At 53.9% G+C, this 14,647-nt stretch overlaps 1 protein-coding gene across 8 annotated transcripts in view; it reads left to right on the plus strand.

Annotated features, from left to right (window-relative positions):
* Positions 1–9,973, plus strand: part of LOC121459094 (glycerophosphodiester phosphodiesterase domain-containing protein 5) — a 77,236-nt gene extending 67,263 nt beyond the window's left edge. For 6 of the 8 annotated variants that reach the window (XM_041668610.1, XM_041668607.1, XM_041668604.1 and 3 more), the window contains 9 exons: positions 753–835; positions 2,118–2,268; positions 2,879–3,097; positions 3,568–3,725; positions 3,988–4,135; positions 5,495–5,577; positions 6,067–6,081; positions 7,820–7,932; positions 8,965–9,973. In XM_041668610.1, coding sequence (XP_041524544.1) covers positions 753–835; positions 2,118–2,268; positions 2,879–3,097; positions 3,568–3,725; positions 3,988–4,135; positions 5,495–5,577; positions 6,067–6,081; positions 7,820–7,932; positions 8,965–9,113 — 1,119 coding nt within the window. In that variant the 3' untranslated portion in view covers positions 9,114–9,973. The remainder of the gene's footprint in view (positions 1–752; positions 836–2,117; positions 2,269–2,878; positions 3,098–3,567; positions 3,726–3,987; positions 4,136–5,494; positions 5,578–6,066; positions 6,082–7,819; positions 7,933–8,964) is intronic. The other 2 variants (XM_041668609.1, XM_041668611.1) reach the window with 2 other exon arrangements.
* The last annotated feature ends 4,674 nt before the right edge of the window (positions 9,974–14,647 follow it).

A 14,647-nucleotide genomic window follows, 5' to 3' on the forward strand; every position in this document is an offset into this window, starting at 1 on the left:
ATTTATTCAACATGGACTCGAAAAAGACTTGAAATCTCACTCCCCAGCTAAATGCCCTCAGAGAACAGTGAGCCCACATCCCCAGTAGGCAGAAGACGGGGTGGGTCCTTAGGAGAGAGAATTGCAGGTTGCAAGGCAGAAGGTTGCAAGGCAGGGTCATGCAGTATGGTATCTGGAACTGATCTGGGTGATTAGGGTTGCAGGCTATTAAGTTGGGCATCAAGCATGTCTGGGTTTTAGTCTATGTATCAGTGTATAGATGGAGAGAATATTATCATTCCTGAATGAATGAAGAAACTCCTCACACTACAGAAACCCCATCTCTTCTCCTTCCCCCGTCCCTGCATCTTTACCAGGACTGGGCTCTGAGATTAATCCAAAAGGAACTAGGCACTCTGTCTCTGTCTGCCCAAGACTGCCACGGGGCCACAGGCCTGTGCAAAAGGCCGTTTGCTTTCAGAGTCTTGCTCAGTGCCTGCGATGCAGCAAGGATAACGTGGTCAGAGTTACTGCTTGCTAGTACCGCTGTGTCTGGGTTTCACATGGTCCGTGCTCAGCACACTGCTGCCTGTGTCCCCAGGTCCCCTGGAATGCATACATGTCCTAACAAAGCTGTGTGGGTGCCAGGGTTCCCACTCCCACAGCAAATGAGCCAGGTGGGAAACAGACCTTCCAGCAGCGATGACCACCCACTGGCTGGGGAGGGGTCATTAGGGGCCCTAGCTCTGCCCTCACCACCATTTCCTCTCCAGCTGGCTCCAGAACACACGCTGATGTCCTTCCGGAAGGCCCTGGAGCAGAAGCTGTATGGGCTGCAAGCTGACGTCACCATCAGGTTGGCATTGCGGAGAAGGACAGTGGCAACCCCTCCTTCCCTTCCCACAGCATCTGCATTTGGGTCTGTGGGTAAAACCTCCTGTCCCTGCCTTAGCGATGGGAGGGCAGAGGCTTGAGTGAACCACAACAGTCTGGCAACAAATGAGTTTGGTGCCAGACTCCAGAATATAAAGAACAAACTCCTATCCAGGTCAGGTTTAGGTGTGGGGACCTGGAGCCCTGCCATAGACACATTAGAAAAAGAATTAGATCTGTGTTTCTCTGCCAGGCAGAGTGCAAACACTTGACTAGGTGAAGCAAGGTACAGAGAATACAATGACAGTAATGCTGGCTATGAGACCGTACAGAAGCCGGGCAGTGGTGACCCACACATTTAATCTCAGTACTCGGGAGGCAGAGGCAGGTGGATTTCTGTAAGTTCGAAGCCAGCGTGGTCTGTAGATCTGTACATCGAGTTCTAGGACAGCCAGAGCTAAGTGGAGAAACCCTGTCTCAAAAAACAAAGCAATAAGAGCCCATACAGAAGTGATGTGCACATTTCCATCCATAGAAACAACGTATGTGTTTGTTTAAATGATGGGGAAACCCACACCGACCTATCTCCTTACCCCCCGAGGAGAGGAGAAGGTAGGGCCACCAAATACACACAGGTATACAATAAACAGTTACACCATGTGTGTGAGGTCACCACTCCCAGAGTGGACAGCATAGATTGTACGCATCATACCTCTCTGACAGGACTGATACAATGCCTTGGGGAGCGGGAAGCATGGTGCCCTATATTGTCCTACACTATGGCATTCTGTGAACTGTGTCCAGCCCTAGTGGGACGATGAGGATGAGGGAAGTAATAAACTTTGTCAAGGGGACCTGTGCTGGCGCTGTCATCGATACAGCACTTGGAGGGCTTGGTTTGAGGCCAAGTCTCACCACTTAGTGGCCACAGACCTTGAGATAAGTGTTTCCTGCTTAGCCTCTGTTTCCCCCACTATCAAGAGAGGCAGTACTTACCTTCTAACATTGCTGAAAGGAACAGATCCACTCTCCCCAGCCCTCCCCTCAACTGTCTTCCCCACTCGACCTTCACAGAGAGTCTAAGGACTGGTCCCTGAACCTTTGGAGGTTCCCACTGGTCCAGTACTGTCCCCTCAAAGGCGAGGACTCTGTAGCTGATGTGGGAACAGGACGGCTGTGTCCTTTGAGGGTAGGGAGAAGGGAGGTCTGTGATTGGGGGCAGGTGGGCACCCTGCATGGGTAGTGACAGTGACTCTCTCCTGCAGCCTGGATGGTGTGCCCTTTCTCCTGCATGACACCACCCTGAGGCGGACCACCAACGTAGAGCAGGTGTTTCCAGAGCTGGCCCGGAGGCCTGCTGCCATGCTCAACTGGACTGTCCTGCAGAGGCTCAACGCTGGCCAGTGGTTCCTCAAGGTCTGCCTGTACCTGGGCCTTGCCTAGGCGTGGGAAACATGGAAGGCTCCTAAAGAAGGAGGCAGGTGGCCATCAGCTCAGATGACCCTAGCTAGGCTAGCTGGCAATCCCCTCTGGGCTCTTGCATCCAGACCCTGTGACTATCACTGCTTGTTAAGGGGTTTCTGGTTCTGTTGGCTTCCCCTCTCAAGGATGCTGATCCTTAATTGTTGAAGCCCTTTTTCTAGGGTTAGGGGTGTAACTCAGTTGGTGAGTGCATGCCTAGCATGGACCAAGCCCTGGGTTCAATCAGCAGCTCATAAACTTGGTAGGGTAGCGTCACCCAGCACTAGAAATGGAAGCAAAAATAATCAGGAGTTCAAGGCCATCCTTGGCTACATAATGGACTCAAGACCACACTGGACTGACTCCAAGCCAAGGGTTCTCATGGGAAGCAGGTGGGACCATTGAGAAGGTTAGGCATTCCTCAGACCCCTACTGGGCGACAGCCATCAATCTCCAACATACCAACAGTGACTGGCCGTCCTGGTTCTCCATGCTCTATCGCCAGGAAGGTGTTTGAAAGCTCCAAAGGGCTGGTGACAGCCGTGTGTGTCCCTGTCTCTGCCAGACTGACCCCTTCTGGACAGCCAGCTCCCTATCACCCTCAGACCACAGGGAGATCCAGAATCAGTCCATCTGCAGCCTGGCAGAGCTCCTGGAACTCGCCAAGGGAAATGCCACACTGCTGCTCAACCTGCGAGACCCGCCCCGTGATCACCCGTACCGTGGCAGCTTCCTCAACATCACGCTGGAGGCCGTGTTGCATTCAGGATTCCCACAGCACCAGGTGAAGCCCTGTCCGTGACGCTGGCTTAGCCCCCTGCACCACGATAGACCTACCTGCCCCTCTCCAAACCTCAGCTTCCCTGTTTGTAAAATAGGGCTGTGTGCACCTTGTTTTCCTGACTGGTCCATTCTGGGGACAGGAAAGAGTCCCAGCAAGTGCTTTCAATCGCTCAGAGGCGAGTGGGTTCCCTGTTACGTCTGTGGAATTTGTCCCAAGTCATTGAGGCGTGACACTTTGGGATCCTGAGGTCCCTCTGTGACGCATAGTTCTCTAGATGCTGTTGACTGTGGTCAGGGTGGAGGGTGAGGTTGCTCATCTTGTCTTGATCAGGGAAGCTGATTGAGTTGTTCACTATGGGCTCTGTTACTGTAGACAGGACTCTCTTTGACCCTTGAGGGATCTAGGAGGACTAGGGCCCTCACCCCAAGTCTGGAAATGAGAGGCCTGACCACCCTGTCTCCGACCGGCAGGTCATGTGGCTGCCTAACAGGCAGAGGCCTCTAGTACGGAAGATGGCTCCCGGCTTCCAGCAGACATCCGGGTCTAAAGAAGCCATCGCCAGTCTACGGAGAGGTCACATCCAGAAACTGAACCTTCGCTACACTCAGGTGTCCCACCAGGAGCTCAGGTGCCTGCCCTGTGTCACCCCAGGTGCCCCTGGAGGAGGGACTGTGTATCCCCCAGTTTGATCCTCCACCTAGCACATGTGGGCACAGGGTAGAACACACAGGGTTCAGACGTGAGATGGGAAGTACTGGGCAGACTGTGTCCTGTGAGCATGGACACAGACACCTCATTCTCCTGGGTGACCGTGAGGGGGACAGTCTGTTAGGGGTGCTCTCCCAGGTCAGGCAGCAAGGCAGCTGACCAGCCTCTGCCCCCCTGCCCAGGGACTATGCATCCTGGAACCTGAGTGTGAACCTCTACACCGTCAACGCACCGTGGCTCTTCTCCCTGCTGTGGTGTGCCGGGGTTCCATCTGTCACTTCTGACAACACCCATATCCTTTCTCGGGTGCCTTCTCCACTCTGGATCATGGTGAGTTGGAGATTGTGGGGCCTGAGGGCACCTAGGGCTATCTGTTACTGCAAGGGTTCTCCCCCTGGGATGGTGGTGTTCGTGGTATGTAGGGGTGAGAGGGCAGCTATAGGCTAAAGCAGAATGGAATTGTCACAACCTCTGAGGTCTGCATTGAAGGCTGGGGACCCTGGGCCTGACCCATGGGAAGATCACATTGCCCAGCGACCAACACTCAAGAAGTTGACATCTCCCTGAGTCATGGGCTGCTTGTTAGATTTGGTTCTAAAGGGAAGTTGTTCTACAAAGAGGCTGTGGACAGGCTGGGTCTACTCAAAGGACCATGAGAAGTATGTGGGGGTCAGTCATGGAGCTCCTGAGGCCAGTTGAGCTCCCATCCCTGGCCCGGAGATAACCCCAGGAGCGAGGCAGAAGCTCCCCTGCCCTGTCCCTGAGGATGCAAAGAAGGGGAGAGAGAGGGCTTCATAGCCAAGAGGGCTGTAGTGTTGGTGAGTCAGAGCTAGGTTATAGGTGGTAAAAAGAGGTGTGGGCAAGGCCTGAAGAGGGCCTCAGTCGTGGACAGGAAGCTATGGAGGCCTGGGCTATGGGCTTTAGACTAATTGACTCATCGGGACCCCTGCCAAGCCGGAAAGAGCCCACTTTGCAGTTCTTACCTGTCCATGGTACTTAAATACCTCCAACACGCTAAGGTGACATGAAATAGCACACAGGCAGGTTGCGGAAGTGTGCATGTTGGAGATTTCAGGCCCCGTGGAGTTGATGGACTTCAAAAAGTGCCCCTCAGCCGGGCGGTGGTGACACACACCTTTAATCCCAGCACTCGGGAGGCAGAGGCAGGTGGATCTCTGTGAGTTCGAGGCCAGCCTGGTCTACAAGAGCTAGCTCCAGGACAGGCTCCAAAGCTACAGAGAAACCCTGTCTCGAAAAAGAAAAAGAAAAGTGCCCCTCATCTGTCTGAGGCTGAGGGTGCTGAGGGGACACACAGGGGCCTTTGTTTTCTCCAGGCCCTGTGATCAACGTCCTCCTACCCCACACGGGCGCCCCTTACCGATTTGTAAGGTCATAGCTCCACTGCCAGGCACATGACACCTTACCTGCAAATAAAGGAACCATTGGTTTTGTTTCTTTTTTTTTTAATCATTCGGCTCTTGCTTTGAGCTCCTGTAAGCTTACACACACTCGAGACTCAACACACCTCGTATACCCTGAATACACACACACACACACACACACACACACACACGTAGAACAACATGCCCAAAATAAAATATTGAGGAGCCTCAAGCTCCTCCCCTGCCCCTCCTCCCACGGTCTAGATGAGCTCTGACTGGAGGCTGGTCTTGGGTCCTCTCTCCACAGCCCCCAGACGAGTACTGCCTCATGTGGGTCACTGCCGACCTGATCTCCTTCAGCCTCATCGTTGGCATCTTTGTGCTCCAGAAGTGAGTAGACCCCAACATGTCCATACCCAGCCTATCCTCAACGGGGCCCAGGCCCCGCCCTCAGCACTAGCTGGATGGCTTATAGGATGAGCACCCAGCTCAGGGGCTCAGAGCCAAACCTTTCCCGGATCTGCTGTGTGGTATCTGCTCTGTGGTATCTGCTGTGTGGTATCTGGTGGATGCTGCTCTCTCCGTGGCCGGTCTGCCTGCTGTCAGCCAGGACATGGGTTCAAACCTAGGAGGACCGAGTGCTATTCAGCCGGCTGGAACCTCCCATACCCTTAAGACAGCTGGCATGTGATTGCCATGGGTGGAATGGGTTGTGGGGGAGGGACAATGTTGGGCCAGCCTGGGGCCCTAGGCAACCAGGCACCAAGGGGCTGGGGTTGGCTCTTGACTGACGTTCTCTCTCTGTCCCACCCTGCTCTGATGGCGCATGTCCCTCCTCTCTCCCCTCCCCCTCTCTGCTGCACTCTGGCAATCTCACAGCTATCACTTGATCAGGTAATTCTGGTGTGTCCCCCTCCTGCTCCTCTTCCCCCCATTTCTGGCCACTCCCTTTCCAGGTCTGTCTGAAACGCTGCTGTTGTGCCTGAAGCACTGGCCCTTTTCCATGCCCCCACCCGCCTCCTTTCTGCTCTCTCCTTTCCGGTTCCTTTTCCCCTTTGAGATGAGCCTCACTATGTAAGCCAAGTCCTCTGACTGGTGTTCCTCCTGCCTCAGCCTCCTGCGTGCTGGGATTTATTCTTCCCGTGCTGTACTTTTTGGTCCCTGCTGAGGGTGGGGACCAGTGTTTCCTTGGTAGGTGCTGACCCAGCTTCCCTCAGCACCTGAGTGTCTCCTCTGGGGAGAGAGAGGGTCCTCACATCCCCAAGTCCAGCACTCAGGGGGTCCTTCGCCACCTGCCCTGTGCAAAGCCCCACTTTTGTTTCTGTCTGGCTCCATTGGCTTTTGCCTCTTGGACTTCCTTTCCAGTGGCTCACCCCGTTTCTCTGCATCACCTTCTCTTTTTCACTGTCTATGGCCCACACCCTCACTCCTTTCCCCCAGGGAGACCCCCCCCCCAGTTGCTTTCCTGTCCTGGATGTGCCTGGCTGTAGAGACCCTGGCCTGATCCTCTTCCCAGTGGGTTCTAACATTAGTTTCTAAGATGAGACCTAGGTGTTAGGGATGGTCAGGTGTCTTAGGACCTGTGTTGGGTCAGGTAGCTCTGCTGAACAGCTTCTAGGCTGGGATGCAGGAGAAGCTGGAACCTGGCTATGAGACTGAACCCTTGAAAGGAAGTTTAGCTCGTACCTCTTCTTCCCACCTGCAAAGTCCACATGCATTGCCTGGTGTGATACTGAGCCCCAGAGTTATTGTCTCCTGAGGGTCAGGGATAGCCAGAGCGAGAAGAGGGAGCCTGGGAGGTGAAGCAGGGGGAAGGAAGATCGTTTCTCTATGGGCCTCATTCTTTCATTCATTGATTCAACAAACACTCATCCAACACGACAACCTACCAGGCGTTGAGGCTGGCACTGGGGGCCTGACAAGAAGCCTGAGGAACAAGCACTGCCCACAAGGATTGGCAAGGCAGCCGGCCCAGCCAAGGCACAGTGCCTTCCCCTCCTGCCTCTTGCTCCCCACCTCCGTCTGCCCGGTCCTGCCACCCTGTCTGTCCGTTTCTGCTGTGCTAGCCCTGTCTAGAAACCCACAGTGAGTTTCATATGGACTCTTCACTGCCCCCAACCACCCGTCAAGGTTCCGTCTCCTGGGGAGTCGGGGGTTCTTATTTCTAGTTGGATAATTCCGTGCCAAGTTCTCCTGACATCCTTGTCTGGGAACCTGTGAGGACCAATCCTAAACAAAACCTCGCTTCAGTGTCCTCTTTGGCTCCTTCTGGCTTTTCTCAGCCCATTGCATTTGGTGGGTTTACAGGAAGCCTCTGCTGGGGTTTCCTGAGGCTGGTGTGTTCATAAAAGTGGGTTATCAGTCACATCTGCTGAGCTCACCCCACCCCGCAACTGTCCCACCCAAAGAAAGCCAGGGCATAACTAATAAAACTGCCTGTCTGGGCCAAGATTGCTGATAAGTGAGAGGAGAAAGAAGGGCAGGAAAGCCCTGGCTGGGCGTCAGTTGACTGCCCCTCTCTGAGCCTCAGTTTCCCCATTTGTGCTGTGGGTCTCTTGCTATGGAAGTGGGCAGGGTGTCTGCTCCAGGGAGCCTGGGGAGGGACCTGATGCCCACAGGGCCGTCTCCGCAGGTGGCGCCTGGGTGGCATCCGGAGTTATAACCCAGAGCAGATCATGCTGAGCGCTGCCGTACGTCGGACCAGCCGGGATGTCAGCATCATGAAAGAGAAGCTCATCTTCTCAGGTGACAGCCTGCATGGGCCCTGGATTAGACAGTTCACATGACACAGAAGGACAGGTGGACATAGCCTCTTTTCAGGCTCACACCCATGCACGCACTGAGGGACAGAAACACGTCAGACAACCCCAGGTCCAGGGGCTCGGTGATAGGCTGTTTGAAGGTCCTACATTTCTCCTTAGTTCACATGTGACATCTATAAGTGACAGCTGTGTTCTGTCCCCTGCTGCCAGTCCCTGCTGCTCTTCCCATGATGAAGGCAGCTGTAAAAATGTGCAAAACTGGGTATCACTGTACCTCTTGGGTGAAGAGCCAAGGCAGGAAGTGTGCCCAGAGCTCCGTGAGGTAGCAAGGAAGGTTTGAGGTGGTGACGTAACTGGGATGTGAAGATGGCTGGGGGAGCCTGTGGAATGATCAGAGACAGGAAAGGGTGAGCTGAGTTATCTGAGGCCCTGTCTCAAAACAAAGCAAAAGCAGCTAGTGTAGAACAGGACTACAGACAGTCTACTGGACAAGGAGAGGCCCCTGCCCTTGCAGACTGTGATAGAGGCTGGATGAACCAGGCTGGCATGAAACAGGAGGCCCCAGTCCAGCCTGGGGAATCAAGGAGGTATCTATTAGATCGACATACCAGAGATGGGGAGACAGATGTTAGGAAAAAGAGGGATCACTAGGAAGTCACTGAACAGAGAGAAGGCTGTGTGTGCAAATGCTTGTGTGTGCAAATGCTTGTGTGTGTGCATATGTCGTGTGTGTGTGTGTGTGTGTGTGTGTGTGTGTGCAAATGCCTGAAAGTTAGCACTGGGTAACAAAGCACCTAAGGTGTCATGGTTTTCTGCAGCAGGATGTTCCAGGGACCAGAGGACTAAGGGCCCAGGAGGGACTCAGGGGGCCCCTAAATGCAGGCTCAGTGCCCATGAGTTCATGGCTAACTGGATCCAGTAATTACATCTGCCTCATCGCGCCTCCCTCCCCTCCTGTCTCCCTGTCCTCAGAGCCCATCTCCCTACTCACACCCTGTCTCTTCTGGTCCAACAGAGATCAGTGATGGTGTAGAGGTCTCTGATGAGCTCTCCGTGTGCTCAGACAGCAGTTATGACACCTATGCCAACAGCACAGCCACTCCCGTGGGCCCTCGCGGCGGTGGCAGCCGTGCCAAGACCCTCACAGACCGGGGTGGCCATTAGCTGAAGATCAGTCTGCCTGACGTGTACCTAAGGTAGCATCTAGAAGAGAGGCGCTGACAGTAACTGCTCCTGCGGGGGGAGCTGGTTCTGCAGCCTACTTGAATGCCCCAAGCTCCTTTGTCAGTTCCAGCCTCTCTTGGGGGATGACCTCTCCACTGAGGCCCAGGTGGGCCAGGACTCTAGCCTCTCAGATGCCCCTGCAGGCCTGGGACTTTTCATCCGGGAAGCGTGGTCCTAGTCTCCTGGTCCATCTCACAGCCGTCCTTGGCCTCCCAGCCTGGAAGGTTTGCCGTGTGCCCCGTGGAAGTGGAGGGTGTGGCTGCGTCCCTGGGACCACTCCTGTCTATTTATCTGTCCATGCTGTGAGATGAGAGACTCTGTTCTCATCCTGCCTTTGAGGATGTGGGCTGGGCTTCACCCCTGCCTGGCAGCTCTACTCTCTGCACCCATCTCAAAGCACAAGGAAGTTCATCTCAGGAGGAAAACCAGTGGCTATGGTGGAGACATGTTCCTCCCAACCAGCTTCGCTCCACCACTGGCCTCTGAGTCCCCGAGAAGTAGCTAGAGATGTCCAGAATCACAGGTTTGGGGTTGTTCTGCCTCACACCCAATTGTTCAACAGGCCCTCTGGGTCAGAAGAAGCCTTGAAGACCACATGGTCAACAGACTGATATGACCTCAGGTTCCCACAGCAGTGTCTGCAGGGCAATGGGCCACCCGGGCAAAGCGCTGTGAGCTCTGTCAAGCATGGACGTCTGGCCAGAAATGCCTACAGGAGAGGGAACCTATGGGCCAGGACAATTAAAGCTGCCGTCTTAATGTGTGCTGTCTCTGAATTGTCAGATTTGGGTTTGGGTGCTGGCCCCTGGGTTTGAGGAAGAGCCATTTCAGAGATGAAAATGAAGATGACTGAATATCCAAGCTCTTCCCGTGGTCAGTCGTGATGCTGGAGCTTCAGCATCCCTGGATTACAAAACCAATGAATGCCCCCCCTCCGTGGGGGCAGTATAGCAAAGAGATCATCCAAGGTCACATAGCTTTGAACAAGCAAAGCCAGGGCTACTCTGAGAATATCCACACCCTTACTTAACTCGTGCTTAAAATGTCTTGCCAGGGTGTGGTAGCACGTGCCTTTAAAACTATCTTTTTAAATTTTAAAAAATATTTATTTGGATGTACGTGTGGGTACTCTCAGAGTCCAGAAGAGTGTATTGGATCTCCTGGGTGCTGAGAACCAAACTTGGGTCCGCTAGGAGCAGCCAGTGCTCTTAACTTTATTGATCCATCTCTCCAACCCCCAAGATGTCTTTCTGAAAAAATAAACTCCAGTGGACTGAAGAGATGGCTCAATAGTTAAGAGTATTGGCTAATCCTCCAGAGGACCAGGTTTCAATACCCAACACCCACATAGTGGCTCCTAGCTGTCTGACTGGCTTCCACCACACAGAACAGACATACACACAGGTGAAACACCCATATACATAAAAAAATGTATTTTTTGAGGCAGGGTCTCTCTACATAGTCCTGGCTGTCCTGGAATTCACTATGTAGACCAGGCTAGCATTGAACCGATATCTCCCTACTTCTGACTCCCTAGTGCTGGGGTTAAAAGTGTGTGCCACCATACCTGGCTCAAAAACAAGATCAAAAAACTCCAACTTTGCTGAGAGTGAGAAAATGAGAGGGCATGACCTCACGTCCAGCCTGGGAGGGCATGACCCCACGTCCAGTCTGCAAGGGCATGCCCTCACGTCCAGCCTGGGAGGACAGGCCCTCACGTCCAGTCTGCAAGGGCATGCCCTCACGTCCAGTCTGCAAGGGCATGCCCTCACGTCCAGCCTGGGAGGACAGGCCCTCACGTCCAGTCTGCAAGGGCATGACCTCATGTCCAGCCTGGGAGGACAGGCCCTCATGTCCAGCCTGGGAGGACAGGCCCTCACGTCCAGTCTGCAAGGGCATGACCTCACGTCCAGCCTGGGAGGACAGAACCTCACGTCCAGCCTGGGAGGGCATGACCTCATGTTCAGCCTGGGATGACAGGCCCTCAAGTCCAGCCTGGGAGGGCATGACCTCACTTCCAGCCTAGGAGAGCAGGAGCTCACGTCCAGCCTGGGATGACAGGCCCTCATGTCAGCCTTCTGCACCTTTTGTAACCAGCTAGGAATGTCACAGCAAGAGGTCCTGGATCTGAGACAGGCTGTAGATCAGGGTTAGCAAGTTCTTCAAGGTGACATGGAGGTATCTGAGCTCCTGGACCTGCAGAACAAGCCCTGAGTGCAGATGTCTTGCCTTGGTGAGGTTTGACTGTGGGTCTGGCTGAAGCAGGCTCACACCCCCTGCTTAGCATGAGAAAGGGTACCTGAGCTGGAAGTCAACACAGTACTGGGAACACTGGTGTCCGTGTCCCCTCCCACCTCACAGTTTCTGGGGCTCTGCCTTCTGCCCTCTGTGGGGAAGGTCAGGGTAGAAACAGGGAAGGTCTGTAGTTCTTGAGGCTCCCACTGAATCTGCATGGCCTTGAATGCATCCTGAAGGGAAGAAGGGAGATTGGACCCCTGCTCCATCTTGCACGAGGTCATTGGTTCTCAATCTGTAGGTCTGGACCCCTTTGATGGTCAAACGACTCTTTCACGGGGGTTGCCTAAGACCGTCAACAAACACAGACATTTACATTATGGGTCATAACAGTGGCAAAATTACACACACACACATACAGACACACACACACACACACACATGGTTTTTTGAGACAGGCTTTGGAGCCTGTCCTGGAACTAGCTCTTATCGACCTCGACCAGGCTGGCTTCGAACTCACAGAGATCCGCCTAGCGTCTACCTCCCGACTGCTGGGATTAAAGGCGTGTGCCACCACCACCTGGCTTAGATTATGTTTGATTTTGTATATGTGAATGTGTGTACTGTGTGGGCCCCTGTGTGCTATTGCATATGTGTGAGTAGGTTCTCTCCTTCCACCATGTGGTGCTGTTACCCTCTGAGCCATCTCACTGGCCCCACACACCTCCAGTCACAGGACCACATGCAACACACAGAGCAGAGAGAGATCCTTGCCACATACGCATGAGCATAGGTCCACACATCTGATAATAATCTCACACACACAAGTCTCTGACATGCAAATGAACAGTCACAGACACATGGGTTATGCAAAAGCTTACAATGACAGCTGTGCTGAGCAGGGATCATACATGTAGTGGTCACAAAGAGGCAGGAGGGAAACCTGGATCCATAGCTGTGACAGCCACATTCCTGGTGGCATCCAAAGCCATGCAGTCACATGTCCACATAGCCCAAGCACCCCAGGACTTCACAGTCACTGTGTTCCGTGAATGTACACACATATGGGTTAGAACACCTACATGCTGACAACCACCCCATCAATCTGAAGCAGACACCCCATATGTATACCATATGCCTGTCACCCCCAGCCCTCGAAACACCACTGCCCAGCATCGCACACACAATCAACTCCATGCTCATCCATACAGCTCCCTCCCAAGACTGGTCCAAGAGCGGAACAAAAGCCCAGTGCCCATTCCTACCGGCTCCCTCTCCTCCCCTCCCCCTCCTGGCGTCCAGTCCCTTTGTCCTCCCGCAGCTGAGCCCAAGTGGGAATCTAGGCAAAGCCAGAGTAAAACCAGGAGCTCAGGCTGCTAGCAGGCAAGCAGGCGAGGCAGCAAGCGGCAGGCACGGGCTGGAGATGCTAGAATTTGCAAGAACAGCAGTTGCGGAAGAGGGCGTGGCCAGGTAAGTACCAAGTACCTGGGACAGGGTTTCGGAAGCAGCGTCCATCCAAAGCGTGCGGGGCGGGGTTAGCAGGAGAGTGGAGTGCCGAGCCGGTTTCCACTGACTGTATCTCGGTTCGCCCATGAACTTGCTTAGATTCTGAAATGGGAGAATGCTGATGGAGCCCCACGTGAGAATCCCTACCTTCCCAAGTGTCCTTGGGCCCCGGGACAGTGGGACTTCAAGTTGGAAACGGAGTCTCCCATCACCGTGTGCCCGTAGTTCCCTAAGCCTAGAGCAATAGGTGGCAATAAGTATTGGCAAAGTTCTTAGGAGGTGAACTTAAGGACCATCACAATAATAGCGGGGGAGGGGGTCTGTTCTCCTGAGACCTGCCTTCTCGAGTCTCCGCCTAGAGGGTAGCTGCTTCCTAAGCTAGCTAAGGACAGCTCTACTGTACTCCGACCGATGACCTGTCTCACTGGATCCCGGCTTGTTCCTTGAGGACACGCCCCCCACCCTGGCAAGTCCTGCGAAGGGGCTAGAATTAGCAGCCTGGTGCCCGGCGGGCTTGGGCTGGTCGCCCCGGGCAACAGTCCTTGTCCATCAGGAACTTATTTCGCGTGACGCCGAGGCGGTGGGTCCACTACTCAGCATGATCCCACAGACGCTGTGAAAGCCAGGCTGATCTGCCCTGGAGCAGTAGATGGGAGAATGGACACACACGAGCGCGCGCGCGCGCGCGCACACACACACACACACACACACACACGAACACGCACCGAGCTGAGCTGAGCCTGGGAGTAAGTTCCCACGGGAAGGAGAGCACCGCCTGTCTTCGGACCATGTCAAGCGTTAGCTGCCAGTTCTTAAGGACCAAGTCCTAACCAGGGTGAACAGTGCAATCTGTGGATAAACACTCCTTCTCCGCCCCCCCCCCCCGCCCCCCAGTTAACCTCTGAAGGGCAGGCTCCTTGTATGTGACCGTTTCCCCACAGCAAACTCTTAAGAGGGTGCGGGTAAGGACAGGCTTTTCCCAGAGCCTTGAAGGCCACTCACACACATCCTCCTGCACGAGGAAGTGCTGATCCAGGCTTACTACAATCCCAGCACATCCATCCATCCATCCCGACAGCTACCATTCTCTGGCTAGGCCTTAGTATGTTTCCGATGGCGCTGGTGGCTTGCCCAGGCCCGATAACACCAGACTAATGGAGGATGAGAACCCCATGTGCCTGGGGCCTGGATCTTTCCACTGGAAACTTCTCTCATTCCCCTGCTTTTGCTCAACTAATCTACTCACCTCGGGAATCCCCTTCTTAAATGTTTTGACTGTCCTTTCTGAGCTCCTCCAATTCCCCAGTCCTCTCTAAAAACCCCTGCCCAAGCTCTGAGCTCCAGAAAGATAGGGGTTACGACTGTTGGCGCACACACACACACACACACACACACAAAACCGCTATAAAAACTCTAGTTTAATCTAGTTTAATTTAATCTAGTGGCCTTGTGTGAGGAACACACACACAAAACCGCTATAAAAAACTCTAGTTTAATATAGTTTAATTTAATCTAGTGGCCTTGTGTGAGGAACACACACACACACACACACACACACACACACACGTGTCTAGAGTAGCTTGAATCCCTTTACCAGAGACTACAGCTCGTGTAACCAGACCCTTCCTACAGACATTTTGTCCAAGTTCCAGGAACCTCCCTGAGATCCCCCTTCAGAAGTTGAGAGTGGTTTTCCTGGTGTTATTGGTAGTCACGTGACACTACTCAATCCC

This window comes from Microtus oregoni, unplaced genomic scaffold (genome assembly GCF_018167655.1).
Source record: "Microtus oregoni isolate MIOR12 unplaced genomic scaffold, Mior012 000018F_ref0000195, whole genome shotgun sequence".
Lineage (NCBI taxonomy): Eukaryota > Metazoa > Chordata > Mammalia > Rodentia > Cricetidae > Microtus > Microtus oregoni.